This window comes from Mauremys mutica, chromosome 6, assembly GCF_020497125.1.
Source record: "Mauremys mutica isolate MM-2020 ecotype Southern chromosome 6, ASM2049712v1, whole genome shotgun sequence".
NCBI classification, from domain to species: Eukaryota; Metazoa; Chordata; order Testudines; family Geoemydidae; genus Mauremys; species Mauremys mutica.
This window is the reverse complement of record NC_059077.1, coordinates 28,323,400-28,339,600: the sequence shown is the minus strand read 5'-3', so window position 1 is coordinate 28,339,600 and position 16,201 is coordinate 28,323,400. Positions and strand designations below refer to the sequence as shown.

Below are 16,201 nucleotides of genomic sequence, written 5' to 3'. Positions count from 1 at the left end.
CCTGCTACACCTTGCACCCCTCCTGCACCTGAACCCACTGCCCTGAGCCCCCTGCTACACCCCTCCTGCACACCAACTCCCTGCCCTGAGCCCCTGCCACACCTCACACCCCTCCTGCACCCCACACCCCAACTCCCTGCCCTGAGCCCCTGCCACACCTCACACCCCTCCTGCACCCCCTGGGGGCAGGGAGGGGGCGGAGTTGGGGTGTGGATTTCGGAGAAGGGGTTGGAATGGGGACAGGGAATACACTGGCATAATTCACAAATGCTAAAAGATATTTAATGCATCTACAATAAAGAACACCGTGTCAAGATGGATCAAAGAAAATAAATTTATTAAACTTTGAAAGAAAAAACACTGACATAAGGAAAGTTAAATAGAAACTGAAAGGCACAAATCTTCATACTGGTGTATAATGACTTGTGTAACCACTAAAGTACCAAAATGACATTCTGAGATTGATTGAGGTATCTTCTATTTTTGGCAATAGAAATATAGTAAGAAACTTTCTCCAAACACATACATAGCTGTTAATCGCATTAGTGTTGTACACTTATTAAATTTTATATGAAACTAAATAATATAGCTGTTAGCAGAATATTTAATAAACATTTACCATAAAGTACATGCTAAACTTAAATCCCATCCAATCACAGGGTTCAGTTCTGCAGCCCTTTGTCAAAGGCTGAGTCCCACTGAATTAAGTGGGAGTGCTCACGTAAGCAAGGTCTGCCTCATTGGGCCCATAGATTACTATTCACGTAAGAAAAGGGAAATTAAAATCCCTTGTTCATTGCAAAGCTTTATCACTTTCTTAAAAATGCATAAGAATGAAGAAAGCTATCCCACTGAATTTTGGTTCTCTTTCATAGATTTCTGAAAGTCTTCCTAATGTTGCTGAGAGACACTACCTCTCTCTGTGTTAGGCTGTGAAAAAGAAAACACACTGTTGAACAATACTGTACTCAAACTCCTTTGTTCTGTTAACTTCATTTGCTTGTTTCAGCTTCAAAAATGCACAGTTGGCCAAATCCTGAAGTCCTTACTTAGCTTTTATTCAATTCTCAGGCAAAGCTACTAGTGACTTCAACAGCAGATTTGTCTGAGTGAGGACTTCAGAATTTGTTCCCATGTGAAGAAATAAAGCTGCCAAGTCACCAGAGCTTATTCTTGAGAACCATTCAATAAAAGTGTAAATGTCAGTCTTTAAAGATCTTGGTAAACAAAAACCTGTTGTTGTTTCTACTGTTATATAAAATGTATTATTGGCATTAACCAGAATCCAGTGAAGAATGGATTCAAATTGTACATGGTAAAGTTTTCTGAAAAACTTAAATTTATTAATACTTTTCTATACTTGCTGTAAAGAATTAATATAATCAGATAATGTGAGTTCCTACAATTTTTAATTTCTCTATAGGTTTCTTTGGAGGTATAAAAATGGCTCTGTAAAAAACTAATTCTTCCCCTCCCCGCCCCACAATGACTGAAGCAGGAACAAGCTCTTATCAGATTGCAGCAAATATATTCCTTAAATGGATCATCATATTTAAACTACAATACGTAGTATAATATAAAATATCCATGCCTTTGTCTAAAATATTAAAATATTAATTTATATAATTCAAAATAAATGTATTTATCCAAACAACTTTTTCTTTCCCACCTATTTTATATTTTCAGTTCCCAGTTACTGATATAAAGATCTCAGCACGTGATATGATTTGCATTAAATTCTCAAACTTCAAAAACCACCTGTCATTAGCTTTTTCAAAAAGCATGATTTACTGTATATTAAACATAGTTATTCAATGCTTAGTATCACAAAAATCAACATCCACAATAACAAGACAGTCACTGCTACTAGACAGTCTTTTGAGACAATTCATAGATAATATTTACAATACACAATGGGAATATTTTGATTTCACGTTTTATGTTTTGACATTTCAGGTAAAAGCGTAAGAACCACAAAAAAGTTTAAAACATTGTTTTGGTTTAAGCATATAAGCCCAAGCCAACTCTATGCCATTAAATACATACTGTACGCACATTATCAAAGAAAGGCTATGGCATGATTTTGTTCAGTTGGTCTGTGCTCATGTAGCCACATGATATCATAAATTCTTTGTCTGGCACAGGCAGCGCAGTAGCATTGAGTACAAGGCCTTGGGGAGAGTGCACTATGTGAATGGAGGTATAGTCTGGGACAGGCATTTCGGAATTTGAGGCTTCTACTGCAGCTGTACCTGGATTCTCAGCAGTAGTGGTAAGGCTCTCGGTGGTGAAGTAAACATCCTCGTTAAAGCTCTGCTCCTGAACATGAGGCTCAACTGCATCGTGAGATGTTGCAGTGATGCATTTTTTCACATCCGCCTCACAGAAATAGGCATTGTCCATGGTGAAGTTTGGTTGACATTGTATAGCTGGTTCTGTGTAGGCTTCACATTGTGTTCTCCTTGTCTTGTTTGTTTGCCCCGGTGAAAGTACAACACTTCCTGCTGGAGTAACGTCACTTACTTGCGCATAAAAGTCAGCATTTGCTCCTGAACTCTGGTTGCTTAACTGTGTACGGACAGGTGGGCTAGTTGATTCAATACTGTCAGCAAACGGCGGCTTTGACTGAATATTAGTATTAGGTTTCTGGGTACTTGGGTCAGCAGGACTAGCATGTGACTCATCATTATCTTTTTGATCAAGGCACAAGAGATCCTCTTCTTTTTCACTTATCTTTTTGGACTGATCAATATCTGAGGTGCCATCACATGTGTCACTAGCACTGAAGTCAGTCTCTGGAATATCCGGTTCACAACAGCTGGCACGTCCAGAATCATCATCTTTCACTCCAAGACAGTTGTGAGACTTACAATGGTCGTCACCCAGGAGCCTGTCAGTGTCCAATCCGTCTGTCTTCTCATCGGGGTCATCTATATCCAGCTCGATAAACTCCACCCATGAGTCGTCATTATACAGCTGTGGCTTGTAGCTGTCGTGGCTGGCTAAGATGGAGTTCACTTCATCTAGCTTTCCCTTCTACAGAGCAAAACCAAAATGTATATGTTATAAAGGAAATAGTCAAGAATGGTTATGTTTTTTTATGTAACACATTCGTTCAAGGAAAAGTAACTGTTGCAATGGTAGCAGCTGCATGGTGTATTATGTTAAATACTCTGGCATCTCTCCCAGCATGAAACACCTGATAGTTTTCCTGCAAAATCTGGCTCATGGGAAAGCTTTTTTTCAAGTATCATCACTGAACTGATGCCCACTCTGCAGAATTATATTGCACAGTATAAAATTACCTTCAAGAGGTCTGGATCAATCCCTTTAATCTTTGGAGCTGGAACTGGAGGAAGAATCAGCATTTTTAACCTTGAAAAATAAAAATAAGCTTTTAATTCCAAATAATTTAAACTGTTACTTTTTTTGGCACACAGAGAAATAAGATGTTGGCATTCCAGAGTTTTATTTCTTATTTATTCCAAGACTCCTGTGTGATGGACTCAATTTAAAAATGTTAAAGAAAAAAATGCTGTTTACTAGTCTCATTTCCAATAAGAAACAGGTTTTCTGAAATCTGGCTTGTTAAAGTCAAGTACATTTATGTCCAGATCACACACATTTTGGATACAGGTCTTCATATTTACACTCCACTAGTCAGTTCTTCAATAAATTCCAGGAAAGTCCCATGGACGGTCCCTCTTGTATAATTTACAAAAAAACCCTTATGAGTCAGCATGGATTACTCAACATGCCAAGCGACTTTCCCTAAGCGTCTTCAGGGAAAAGAGGTTCTTGCAGAAGTCCAATAAGTAGTAAACAGAGGAATGGAAAGGGTTAGGTAGTGAAATGGAGGGAAAGTATTTCAGGCATGCTAAACAAAACCTGCAGATTAATGAAAGCAAAATTTTAAATGGATTGTGTTTGTAAATTCAGACCATCCACTAACAACAAATTTCCAGGATAGCAATCTGGAGATAATCATAATGGGCAGAGGGCCAGCATGCTCTTTGTGCACCATTAAGTGATATTGAAATGTTTGTAGGCCTTGTGTGGTACTCTACACAGTGGTGAATTTTAGCCTATGTGAAAAAGAACTGATCTTCAACTATTTCCTGCGTTTTGTGAAAAGCCAGGCTTTACATTAACTGTGGGCACACACACCTCCTCCTCTCTGGTTCCTTCCCCTCTTTCACCAACAGGTTTACCATATCCATGAAAGGAAAATCCTGCTTTCCTTTTATAATGTATCTAGTTTCTTGTCCAATAGACCAGTGAACTGATGGACTCCCACGCCACATATTTTTTTCCAAAGTTTCTGCTTCAGGGCTACTGTATCACAGAACTAGTTCCAGAGCTTTAATGACCTTTTAAACTGGTGGGTTCATCTTGTGGGCCTTGTATTGAATTTTGCTCCTCTTGGCATGTGAAAAACACTTTAGTCTACATATAAATGTACATATGAAAGACCATTGGGGGTTGTGCATGTGTGTGTGTGTTGGGGGAAATTTACAAGAATACTTTAAATAGTTACTCTTGATTATGCCCTTGCTTCTTAGCCTAGGAGGGTACTGAGATACCAATTGAGCTGAGTGAAGTCTACAAAAGAGATCCATGAACACACATTTAAACGAGAGCCATGAGTTCACTTCATCAGTATTTATGTCCTTTTTAGCCATGGTCATCATGAACTTTTTTTCTTTTTCTCCTGCTGTTTATAAAAAGTTTCAGTCATCCAACCATGCATGAGAAATAATACCATCTGATTTAGATGTCCAATCCCCATATTGAGTAATTTCCAAGTTCTAGTTACGAGTAGCAAGGACATGACATCTGCAGCCTGGAAGGAGTAGGAGCCATCAATATGTAAGACTACTCAGCAGAAGTTCAATAAAACCAATGAGTTTCATGTACCGCCAGTATATAGGATTTGCTTTATCCTGAAAATGGTGTAAAAAACTTTTAAAATAAAGGTCTATAATTGAGTTGTTTTACATATAAACCTCACAGGGACAGGTTCCATTGTTCAGGGACAAATAAAAAGTTCAGCTTCAGTATGAAAAATCTCAAGGAATAGATTATTTCCTTCTCCCCCCACATTTTTTTTCCCCCAATGTAAGCCTGCTAAAACCTGACAATTTTTAAAAAATGCACCTCAGAATTCAGAATTTTTTCTATTCCACAGGCCACTACAGAGCTGAGAATGGCTTGCCTCATCTTATAGTTATCTTGCCTGTAACTGGAACAGACAAGACACAGCATTTGTGGGTGGTGGTGGTGGTTGTTTTTTTTAGTCAGTTGTATCTCTGGAAGTATTTAATTAGATAACTATCATTTGGCTGCTACTACAGATTTTTTTTTTTTTAACATCTACGAACAGCAAACTCCTCACAGCAAATTTGGATGCTGATTGACAACTCAACATGCAACATAAGAGTCAGTAGACTTTACTGAAAGGGCAGGACAAATGTGTGATTTGATGACATAATGGACAACGCCAAACAACTGCTAAAGAAAAGTGAACAGAGGAAGCACACTAACCTTCGGTGTTTAGAGAACAGAATTAAGAACATCACCACTATCAGCCCAAATGTTCCAAAGACGATAACCAAGAGCCATGGAAACTGGATTTCTGAAACAACATAACAAAATCACATTGGCAGGAATCTGCAAGGCTTTGCTGTGACCTTACATGTAACTTTCCCTTCAGTCCCAAAGGATTCCACAAGTTATGTATTTTATGGGACCTTTGGTCACTCAACTAAAAATTCTGCATAAAAAACAAGAAAAAGTGTCCTTCTAATCTCAACCCTTTTAATACTGCGTTTTATGAGTCCAATTCGACACCTCAAAAACAAGATGAAGTTTTCTATTATAGAACCAAATCCTGGCAAAGGTAGCATGGGCAGAAGCACTTACATGAAGGGCATAGCTACACTAGACAGTTTACAGCTGTGCTGCTGTAAGCTCTCTATTGTAGCTGCTCTAAGTTAATGGGAGAGAACTCTCCTGTCGGCTTAATTGTTCCAGCCCCCCCAAGCTGCAGTAGCTATATTGGTATAACTTATATCGCTTATATCACTCCCCCCGCAGAGTGACATAAATTATGCCGACATAAGCTGTAGCATAGACATAGCCTAAGAAGGAGACAGATGCATGCACAGAAGGAAATATCCTGCCTTCTCAGGGCCTGACAGTGGTAGTACAGCCAGCAAACCTTGTCGCAGGGTGTATTTTACTGCTCCTCTAAGCAAGAGAGGAGTGCTCATTACTGGTAGCAGATGCCTTCGCTAGACCAAAGGTAAGCCATCCTCCTTTCTGAGCAAACCATGCCCTTTGGGCCAGGCAATCACCCAACAGCATAACGTGATGTAACAGCCAGCATGCGCCTCTCTACAAGGCCAGGCTGGTCACTTATGTTTTGAGCAGTATCAGTTGTACAAAGGTTGATGGCTTTTTCCTCTTTTTCCTCCCTGCCTTGCAGCCTGGCACATGCAAGGAGAGAACTTAACATGTGTGGTATGATAGGAATGAGAAACCATGCTGATAAGTGAAACATTCTTCTTAAATAATGGCACTCTCATTCTACTGAAGCTGTGACTGTAAAGGGTAACAAATTAGGAATACATATGGAAATCTGTTCTGGCTGCAGCCCTTAAGATTCCCGATTCCTTGTTTTAACTTTAGGCCTCACTCATTTTTCTGGCCAAGAAGGATTGAACAAGGAGCTTTAAAACTGTATGTAAGAACATAAATATAAAAAATATTTTCAGAGACCATTTTTTCCCATTCAGTTAACAGCTCAGCTTTTTGATGCTTAGGCCAAATTTTCAAGCTTGGGTGCTTGAAATTAGGCACCTAAATCCATATGGAGATACCTAAATATCAGGCCCCATTTGAAAAGGTGCAGAGCACCCAAAAGTCCCACTGAAGTCAATGGGATTTGTGAATGCGCAGCATCTTTAAGAAATGAGGGGCCTACACAAGGATTTAAGTGCCTAACTTTAAGGCAAAAAAATTCAAATCTAACTTTATGCTCCAAAACTGAGAAGTGCCAAATGCAGAACTCAGGTCAGCACTGAAGTCAGAGGTACAGGTGCACCCATATGGCTCAGCTTCCAGAATCAGGGCTTTAAGGATGAAGGGGACCCAGCAAGCACAGTGTATTTGGACTTTATTAAGGTATTTTGTCATTCTGTTTCCACAAAATATTACTTGAAAATTTAATTTGAATTGACGTCGGTAGGAAGAACAGTACCATATGGACAGAACATTGGCTAAAATGTCCATAAAAACTGGCAATATAAACAGTGGAGGGGAGGTGTCTAGTAGGATTTTGAAAGGATCATTTTTTGGTCCAGTTTTATTTTACATCTCTACTAGTGATCTGGAAAAAAGAGTAAAACAGAACTAAATACATTTGCAGGTCAGGCCCAACGATGTTTCAGAATGATCAGTTCCTTTTTTTTAGATAAAAATAAATGGGAAGGCTCATATCAGCTGTTTTTCTTTTTCTAAAGCTCTTTTTAAAAATGGGTAGAGGAGCAGGAGTCAGAAAGTTACTATCCCTGGCCGTCTCTGGCAGGCCAGGAGGACAGCTAACTGCCTTCACAGTGAAATTGCCCTTATCTAAGTGTGTATGCCATGAACTACAGAACTCATTAATGATCCTAAAATTATTTTTATCTCCGCAAAGTTGGGAAACAGCCTCACTGAGTTTGTTTCTGAATCTGTCCTTCCTGTACCACAAGGCAAGGATCTTCTGCTGTGCCAGAGGGCCAGTCTTACCAAATGCTTTTTATTGCAGTCATCTGAGTTTCTAGTGTATTCAAGTACTAAACACTAAGGACAGGAAGCAATGGAAAGCAGGGCACTGTTTAGAATGATGCTTCTTTGCAGAGTTGTTCTTCCTCACTTACCTTCATTACACAGAACTGAGCTAATTGAAGAAAGAGACACATAAAGGGCTTCACTGAACTCCCCAAATTTTTCAGAAGCACGTTGTCTCGATCGGACTCGAATCTCATAGTCTCTTCCCAACTTCAACGAGTACAATGGAACTACTGTTGTGAGCATGGGCTCCAGCTACAAAGACAAAATGACTGATACTTAGTTGACAAATACAAACATTTGCAGGCATTTTTACTTACATGGAACTTTTATGTTTACTGTTCAGAGGTAGAGGGTATCTGTCAAACTGCAAGCCCTTTTATTGTTCCAACACTATTCTGCTAACTTCCCAATGAAAACTGTCTTGTTAAAAACAGGACATATTGGAACTAGAGAGGCGTGGCTGTAAGGGACCGTGAGAGGGCATCTAATCCAGCCCCCTACGATGAGGCAGGATTAGGTATACTTCCTAAACCCCATCCCGGATAATACTATGCTCTAGAGTCCACACTTCAGCACAGTTCATAGATTCATAGATTCTAGGACTGGAAGGGACCTCGAGAGGTCATTGAGTCCGGTCCCCTGCCCTCTTGGCAGGACCAAATACTGTTTAGACCATCCCTGATAGACATTTATCTAACCTACTCTTAAATATCTCCAGAGATGGAGATTCCACAACCTCCCTAGGCAATTTATTCCAGTGTTTAACCACCTTGACAGTTAGGAACTTTTTCCTAATGTCCAACCTACACCTCCCTTGCTGCAGTTTAAGGCCATTGCTTCTTGTTCTATCCTTCTTATGAACTAAAAACTCTTTTCTGTGCACAAACACCAAACTCACTGCACATCTTATAAACTTACTTATTTTAGGAATATTGTGTAAACCCTCCCCCCCAAAATCACAGTGTGAATAAAATGTAATGGTAACATATGAAGAGTGGGAACAGATTTCAGGAATCGAGACCCTTATATATAAATATTAACCATAGATCTACCTGCCTTGGTACCTACCTATGTACATGGCCCCATCCCATAGTGACTGAACACCTCCCTTCCTTAGACCAGTCTTCTTCCCTTATACAATCTATTTCCAGCTCCAGCATCAGAGTACACAAAAATAACGAAAATGTGCTCTAAATACAATTCCCTCTGGTGGGAGTTATGTTGAATTTATGTTTGCAGAACCCAGTACTATTATTGGCAGGAGTGAATGAGAGTCAGAAAGCCAGACAGAGTGGACTAGCTTAGCCTGAAATCATTTGGACAACACAGAATTTATGATCCCACAGATTTAGAATAAGTTTGTGCTGGAACTGTGCAATCTAAATAAGCACTGTGTTTGCCTAATGTGCACTTTAAAACACATTCTCTCTGTGGTTATCAGACTGTGGTCTTTGGAGCACAAGTAAGTCTATAGGTTGAAATATCTTGAGAACAAAGCAGTCAGGAATTGCGGTGTTGGGAGAGGAGAGGCTCCTTCCTGTCCCCTTTGGTCCACAGGAAGTAGTTGAGAGAACCATGGCATTATGTCTTACTGACTCTTAGCATGCAACGGCAATCTGTCTGGAAGGCAGCTAAGGAAGAACACAATCCAAAACTAGCTTAGCTTGCTTGTTTCATACGGTAGTTGTATAAATCCAGAAACAATGAAACACACTGGATTTTCACACTATAGCTTAGTGCCTTTTCTTTTACTGAGGTACACCTCAGAGTACCTAATGGTGGAAAGTCTACCAGACACAGGAAGGTTGTAGTGTCAAAAAGTGGTCACAACCTCTATAGTACTGGAGCCCCAAGGGGCCAATGTAACCTCAAATATGAGTAATGCTGCCCTGGGCAGCAGGAGGATGCACTGATTGAACCCATTCCCTTAACAGACTCACAAGGAAAGGATACTATGAAAGCTTGATCATAATGTAAAGCTGGCCTTCTCCAGCAGAAATTTAACAGGGAAGGTTAGGCAGCAGCAATACCATCTATTGTCCTTTGCACAGTTTTAATCACACTGTTAAACAATAACAGAATACAAATTTAAATTCAGCATGGAAGCATGTCCTCTGGAATGGTGGTCAAAGCATGAAGGTGCATATGAATGTCTGGCATATCTGGCACGTAAATACCTTGCAACGCCAGCTACAACAGTGCTATGCAAATGCCTGTTCTCACTTTCAGGTGACATTGTAAATAAGAAGAGGACAGCATTGTCTCCCGTAAATGTAAATAAACTTGTTTGTCTTAGCGACTGGCTGTACAAGAAGTAGGACCGAGTAGTAAAGTTTTACATTGTTTTGTTTTTCAGTGCAGTTATGTAAAAAAAATTCTACATTTATAAGTTGCACTTTCACGATAAAGAGACTACACTACAGCACTTAAGAGGTGAACTGAAAAATACTATTTCTTTTGTTCATCTTTTTTACAGTGCAAATATTTATAATAATAAATAATATAAAGTGAGCACTGTATACTTTGTATTCTGTCTTGTAATTGAAATCAATATATTTGAAAATGTAGAAAAACATCCAAAATATTTATAATAAATTTAAATTGATATTCTATTATTCTTTAACAGTGTGATTAAAACTGCGATTAATTGGCAGCCCTATTCAGAAATACAAGTCAATGGATTACATTGTTTGCTCCAGTTTTCTGTACAGAGCAGCCTATGATAGGGTGACCAGATGCCCTGATTTTATAGGGACAGTCCCAATATTTGGGGCCTTTTCTTATATAGGCTCCTATTACCCCCCACCCCTGTCCCAATTATTCTCACTTGGTCTCTGGTCACCCTAGCCTACGGAAGACTTACACCTTTCAAGAGTCACTTCTTTTGTTTAACCTTCCATTGCTAATCACTACTCTGGCCTTTATTCTTGATCATGGCATCAAGTTAAAGATAGATGGCTTAAATGCACAAATTGGAAACAACTCTACTGATTGGGAAGGAGTCATGGGCACAGCAGCAGAAGGCATCCTAACTTATAATGGCGAACGGCTTTTGAATCTCTGTGGCACAAACACCGTAATGATAGGAGGCAGTCTCTTCCAGCAAAAGAGGATTCCCAAGCTAACATGGAGATCACCAGACAACGTGACTGTCAACCAGATAGATCATGTGTTTATAGCTAAGAGATGGGCATCTTCTTTGAGGGATGTCAGAGTCAGCAGGGGAGCAGATGTTGGCTCAGATCATTATCTTTTACTGGACATGTTATAACAAACTCAAAAAGATCATGGAGACAGACAAAAAAAGAGTGTTATAGCAGTCGATAAGTTCAGGGACAGACACACACATATCCGAAATGAGAAAAATACAAGAAGAGTCTGATTCAAATTTCTTTCAGTTTCAAAATGCTACGATATTGTCTGTGTAGCGGGGTGAGCACCCGCTCCGGCCCTGGAGGGGTTGGAAAAGCCCTGCAGAGGGCTGGGGCTGGGCAAGGTAAAACCCTGGCTGATTGGGGCAAGTGGCCCAGAGCAACAGGGCCTTATAAGAAGGCCAGGGAAGCTAAAAGCAGCAGTCTCTCTCTGATTGGAGAGGGAGACAGGCCTGGCTGCTGGGGAAAGGCCTTAGGAACTGGGAAGCGCTAGGTCAGCAACTCCCCAGGCTGCAGGGCCTAGTTCTAGGCCCACCTAGGTATTGGGCTTGCAGAGGGGCAGCCTGAGGGTGAGTAAAGGCAGCCAGTCCAGACCCCTTTGCCTATGATGAGTGGCTGATACTGCAGTCTGCCCCAGTGAATGGGGGCTGACAGGAGACTGGGCAGTAGCCAAAACTGAGGTGAAATGGGGATAGTGGGTTGGGGGTTCCCCAGGGAGGGGAGACCCAGATCGGTGGGGTCCTACCAGGGGGCAGCACCCCAGTTAAAAGGGCACCATGGTCCTAGGAGGGACATGGGGGCCAACGGCAAGCGGATCACCAGCCTGCAGGGGGCGCTCCTGGGTCAAAGAGCTAATTCCCAAGGAGGACCAGAAGGAGGCGCTGCAGGGGTGAGTCTGAGCTGTGCTACAGTCTGACAGAAAAGATCAGATTTTTTTTTTTAAATATGAATTTTAATTTGATAGTATCTTAGAAAAAAGCCAAAGTGATTAAGTTCTATTTGAAACAAAGGGCATTTGCCAAATGGAAAAGGATGCAGATGGTAAGGATTCAAAACTCTATTTTCAAGATTCTAAATGTGCAATGGAAATAAAGGAAAACATCAAATGAATACTGGAAGTATTACAAATGCTCTTTTAAATCAATGCATAATTACAAGAATTTTCCACAGAATTGCATTGAGAAGTAGATTTAAAATGTAAGCCATTTTAAAGGGTTAACCCAAATGTATAAAACCCAGAAATTTCACAGACTAACTTGAAAAATCTGATATCCTGGCATCAAACTAACATTGTTGTGCCAAAAAAATAAAAAATAACAGATAGAATAACTTTTTTTAAAACAGCTAAAATTTAGGAAACAGATTATTTTATTACAGGAAAATTTGAGATCACTGATAATAACCCTACTTTACATTTATCCACGAGGATCTCAAAAAGTCTATTATCATCATATGAGCCTATTACCACTTCATCCATCACTAAGATGTAACCACTTTTGGGGGAGGAAGCAGCAGCCATCCTGCACTGACAACTCCACTCAGTAGGACTGAGGAGGGAAAGTGAAGATTAATTTCTCTAATCTAAGTAGACAAAAATGTAATTTGTCAAACTGGAATTTGGTCATAATATCAGGATCAAACACCTCTTGTAAAACATGGCCCAAAATGTTTACCAACCACACAAGTGACCAGGGGCTTGGTTTTATGAATTATCTGAAAGGCTGGACCTCCAACAACAGATTGTGCAATTTAGCACAGGTTTAGAGAGAAGTGTGAAACCTGCTACATCCCCAATACTATCTGGGTTTTCTTGGGAGATCTCCCATTCAAGTGCTGACCAAGCCCAATAGTACTTCACTTATGAGATCTTACAAGATCACAACCAAGGTTGGCCTGCCTACAGGCTGTAGAGAAATATTTACATTGTTTGTTAAAGGCTTAGGGTATATTATCTAATTATATAGGGGTATATCCTTTCTTTCATATTAGCAGCATAAACATTATAGGAACAGATTGTGGCTACAGAGTCATTGTCAACACCAGGGACGGAGTATGCTGCATCTAGAGCTTCAAGAAAGAATTCTGGAGAACGCACAATGCAGCGGCACCCAATCATTACCCTTACAACAAAGGCAGCACATGTTCTCCTCCATGCCTTGCCAGTGTAGACTGCGAGCACGGCAAAGGCCCTACCATCACCCTGCCCTCTTTCAGGTGGCTACTGCTAGTAAGGAGCATTGCCTGTTCTACACAAAAGGAAGCACTCACTAGTTGCCCCAAGGCAACACAAGGGGGCGGGAAGGGGGAGAAGAGGAAAAGATTCCTTCCAGAATCAGGCACAAGTGAGCTCTTAGTACATTACAATTGTTTATATATAAACATTTCCTTCATACCTCCCTCCATTTCGTCTCATTGACGTCTTTGTACTGCAGTTCATACTCCAGCGTAATCCATCCCTTCTGAACGTCGGCTGATGGCGGTGGATCCCATCTCACTTGGATGTCTGCATGGATCCCAGTCAGGCTGGTGTTCAGTAGAGTCCAGTTGAGGCCGACAGGAGGATCAGGTTGTACTTTTTATTTAAACAGTGTGTTGGAAATAAAACAGTTTTCAGTCTGAAATCACTATTCTTGCTAAACACTGTTCACGGTTTAAAAAGTATTTGAACCACACATACAGTAATTATAGTCTCAACCTACAAATTATTATCTACATTACTGAAGATTTGATAATAGGTGTTATATTTTCATTTGAGCCAGACATTTTGCGCCTAAATCTCGGAGAGCCCATCCCACAACTCTGATGCAGGCAAAACTCCTGGCCTCATTAATGTCAATGGCAAAACTTCTGCTAGCTTTAATAGGGCCAGGATTTCACCCTAAGATTACATAGGAATTTAGGAAAACCAGATATGTATGTTTCAGAATTTTGAAACTCTGGGCCCAAAACTTTCCCTGAACTACTAACATTTTGCTCATAATTCCTCCCTCATTCCAAACTAATTGAAATCCATAGGAGTTTTCCCTATATTGGAACATTTTCCTAGGTTGTACTTTCAGGCTTTATACCATCTACTTTTAAAATATTATTCTTTACCGCAGTGTGAATTTAAATATATAAAACTCCCAAATTAATGGAAAAAAATCATGGTAACCAAGCCAATGCATTTGATTATATGTATCATATTATAAAAATAAAGCAGTGTAAAATATATAATAGAAATTTACCTATTTCATCAACACTGAAGCATTTTTCATATAATACTTCATCTTTATTGATAAGCTTAACACAATAAGTTATCCAAATAGAGGTGTACGATGTGTTGAAATAACAGCTATTTTCTCCAGCAGTTACATAATCGGGACATTCTTTCCATTCTTCATCATTCCTAGAATTACAACAAAATATATATTACAATGTGGCTAGTGGTATGTCACAGCTAGTATAGACGTGGAAATGAGGAATCATTTATTCACTCTAATTTAAGGTTTCGTGTGCCAGTAATACATTTTAACGTTTTTAGAAGGTCTCTTTCTATAAGTCTACAATATATAACTAAACTATTGTTGTATGTAAAGTAAATAAGGTTTTAAAAATGTTTAAGAAGCTTCATTTAAAATTAAATTAAAATGCAGAGCCCCCCCGACCGGTGGCCAGGACCCAGGCAGCGTGACTGCCACTGAAAATCAGCTCGCGTGCCATAGGTTTCCTACTCCTGGTGTGTGTGGGGGGTCAGGGCAGAGGGCTGGGGGGGGGGTCAGGGGAGAAGGCTAGAGGGGATATGCCCCTATTCCACACACCCCTGCCCCAAGGCCCTGCCCCTGCTTCTTCTCTGCCTCCGCCGGGAACAGTGAGCACTGACTCTGCTCCTTCCTGACCCCCTCCCTCGCAAGAGCCATCAGCTGATCAGCCGGCAGGGAGGGAGGGACAGAGAGGCGGAGGGGCAGGAACCCAGCACACTAGGGGAAGAGGCAAGGGAGCTGGCAGGACCAAGCGTCTGCCCCTTGCTCCCTGCCCCCGTGGGGGGAGAGGGAGAGTGGAGAAGAGCGGGCTGGGCTGGACAGGAGTCCCGGCAGGCAGCAGCGTGCCATTAAAAATCGGCTCATGTGCCGTCTTTGGCATGCGTGCCATAGGTTGCCGACCCCTGTTATAGCTCATGCATTACAGCTGGAGACATACAGAGTTTACATTAGATGGAACAGTAGCATCCTTGAGCATTTAGGATTCAAAGGAATTCAAACTAGCAGGCTTCTACTAAAGCTTGAACCAGAATTTTAGATGGGCCTGAAGCAAACCCTCAGATGTGAACACAACTCAAACTTGGTAAGGTTCAAAAACGTGGCTTTAGTTTCATAGCTGTCTGTTAGGTTCACAGGGGAACAAATGAAAACCCCATATCTGAAATCTCTTCCCCAAACTGTGGGATGTTCAAATTCCAGATTCTGCACCTTGGGCCTATTTCTACGGTGTTTAACCGATTCTTTCCTGATCCATATTAGTCATTGCATTATGCTTGAAAAATAACAGACATCTTTGGTTTCAAAAACATTCACTTAAACTGTGCCTTCTTAGCCTGTTTCCATGACATGAAATGAACTGCAATGCAATGACTGTGAGGCATTTCAAATTGCACACTCTTTACCTTCTCATATAAAACAGTTGTACTGTTTCTGGAGTAGTGAGGTTGTGAAAATCCTTATCTGTCCAATGACATGAAAATGTCTCCTGTTCAGGTGATCTGCACTTGACGATTTGTGGCCGTCCCAAAATAACTGTAATGAAAAATAGGAAGGAAAAGAAAGAAATGAAACAAAAACGTAAAACCAGACAAATACAGTGCTGAAATCCTGGGCTCCACCTTAACAACCACCATCTTGAGATAACCCTCCCCCCCATAGCATATTCCTATTATTGTTACCAATAGACATGGATGACTCCCCCCGCCCAATTGTTTGTACACACAGCAAGGTACTCACTAGAATGTGAGCAGAACACAACTTCAGATCCAAACACCCCTTATATTGTGAGGGTGTTCACCATCCAAACATAAATTCATATAAACGTTTTGCAAGTGATGCAGATACTGATAATGGGCCAAATCAAAAGCTCTGATCTAACATGGTCAAACTAGAGTGTTTGAAATAAGATCCAGGGTGAAATTCTGTCCTCTTACAGTCAATGGGACTTTTGTTATTAACTTCAATGAGACCTGG

At 40.6% G+C, this 16,201-nt stretch overlaps 1 protein-coding gene across 4 annotated transcripts in view; it reads right to left on the bottom strand.

Moving 5' to 3' along the window:
• Positions 1-320: 320 nt before the first annotated feature.
• GHR (growth hormone receptor) overlaps positions 321-16,201 on the bottom strand; it is a 187,703-nt gene continuing 171,822 nt past the window's right edge. For all 4 annotated transcript variants that reach the window (XM_045021172.1, XM_045021175.1, XM_045021173.1 and 1 more), the window contains 7 exons: positions 15,631-15,760; positions 14,216-14,376; positions 13,382-13,560; positions 7,923-8,088; positions 5,545-5,635; positions 3,306-3,375; positions 321-3,036 (listed from right to left, as the gene is read on the bottom strand). In XM_045021172.1, coding sequence (XP_044877107.1) covers positions 2,071-3,036; positions 3,306-3,375; positions 5,545-5,635; positions 7,923-8,088; positions 13,382-13,560; positions 14,216-14,376; positions 15,631-15,760 — 1,763 coding nt within the window. In that variant the 3' untranslated portion in view covers positions 321-2,070. The remainder of the gene's footprint in view (positions 3,037-3,305; positions 3,376-5,544; positions 5,636-7,922; positions 8,089-13,381; positions 13,561-14,215; positions 14,377-15,630; positions 15,761-16,201) is intronic.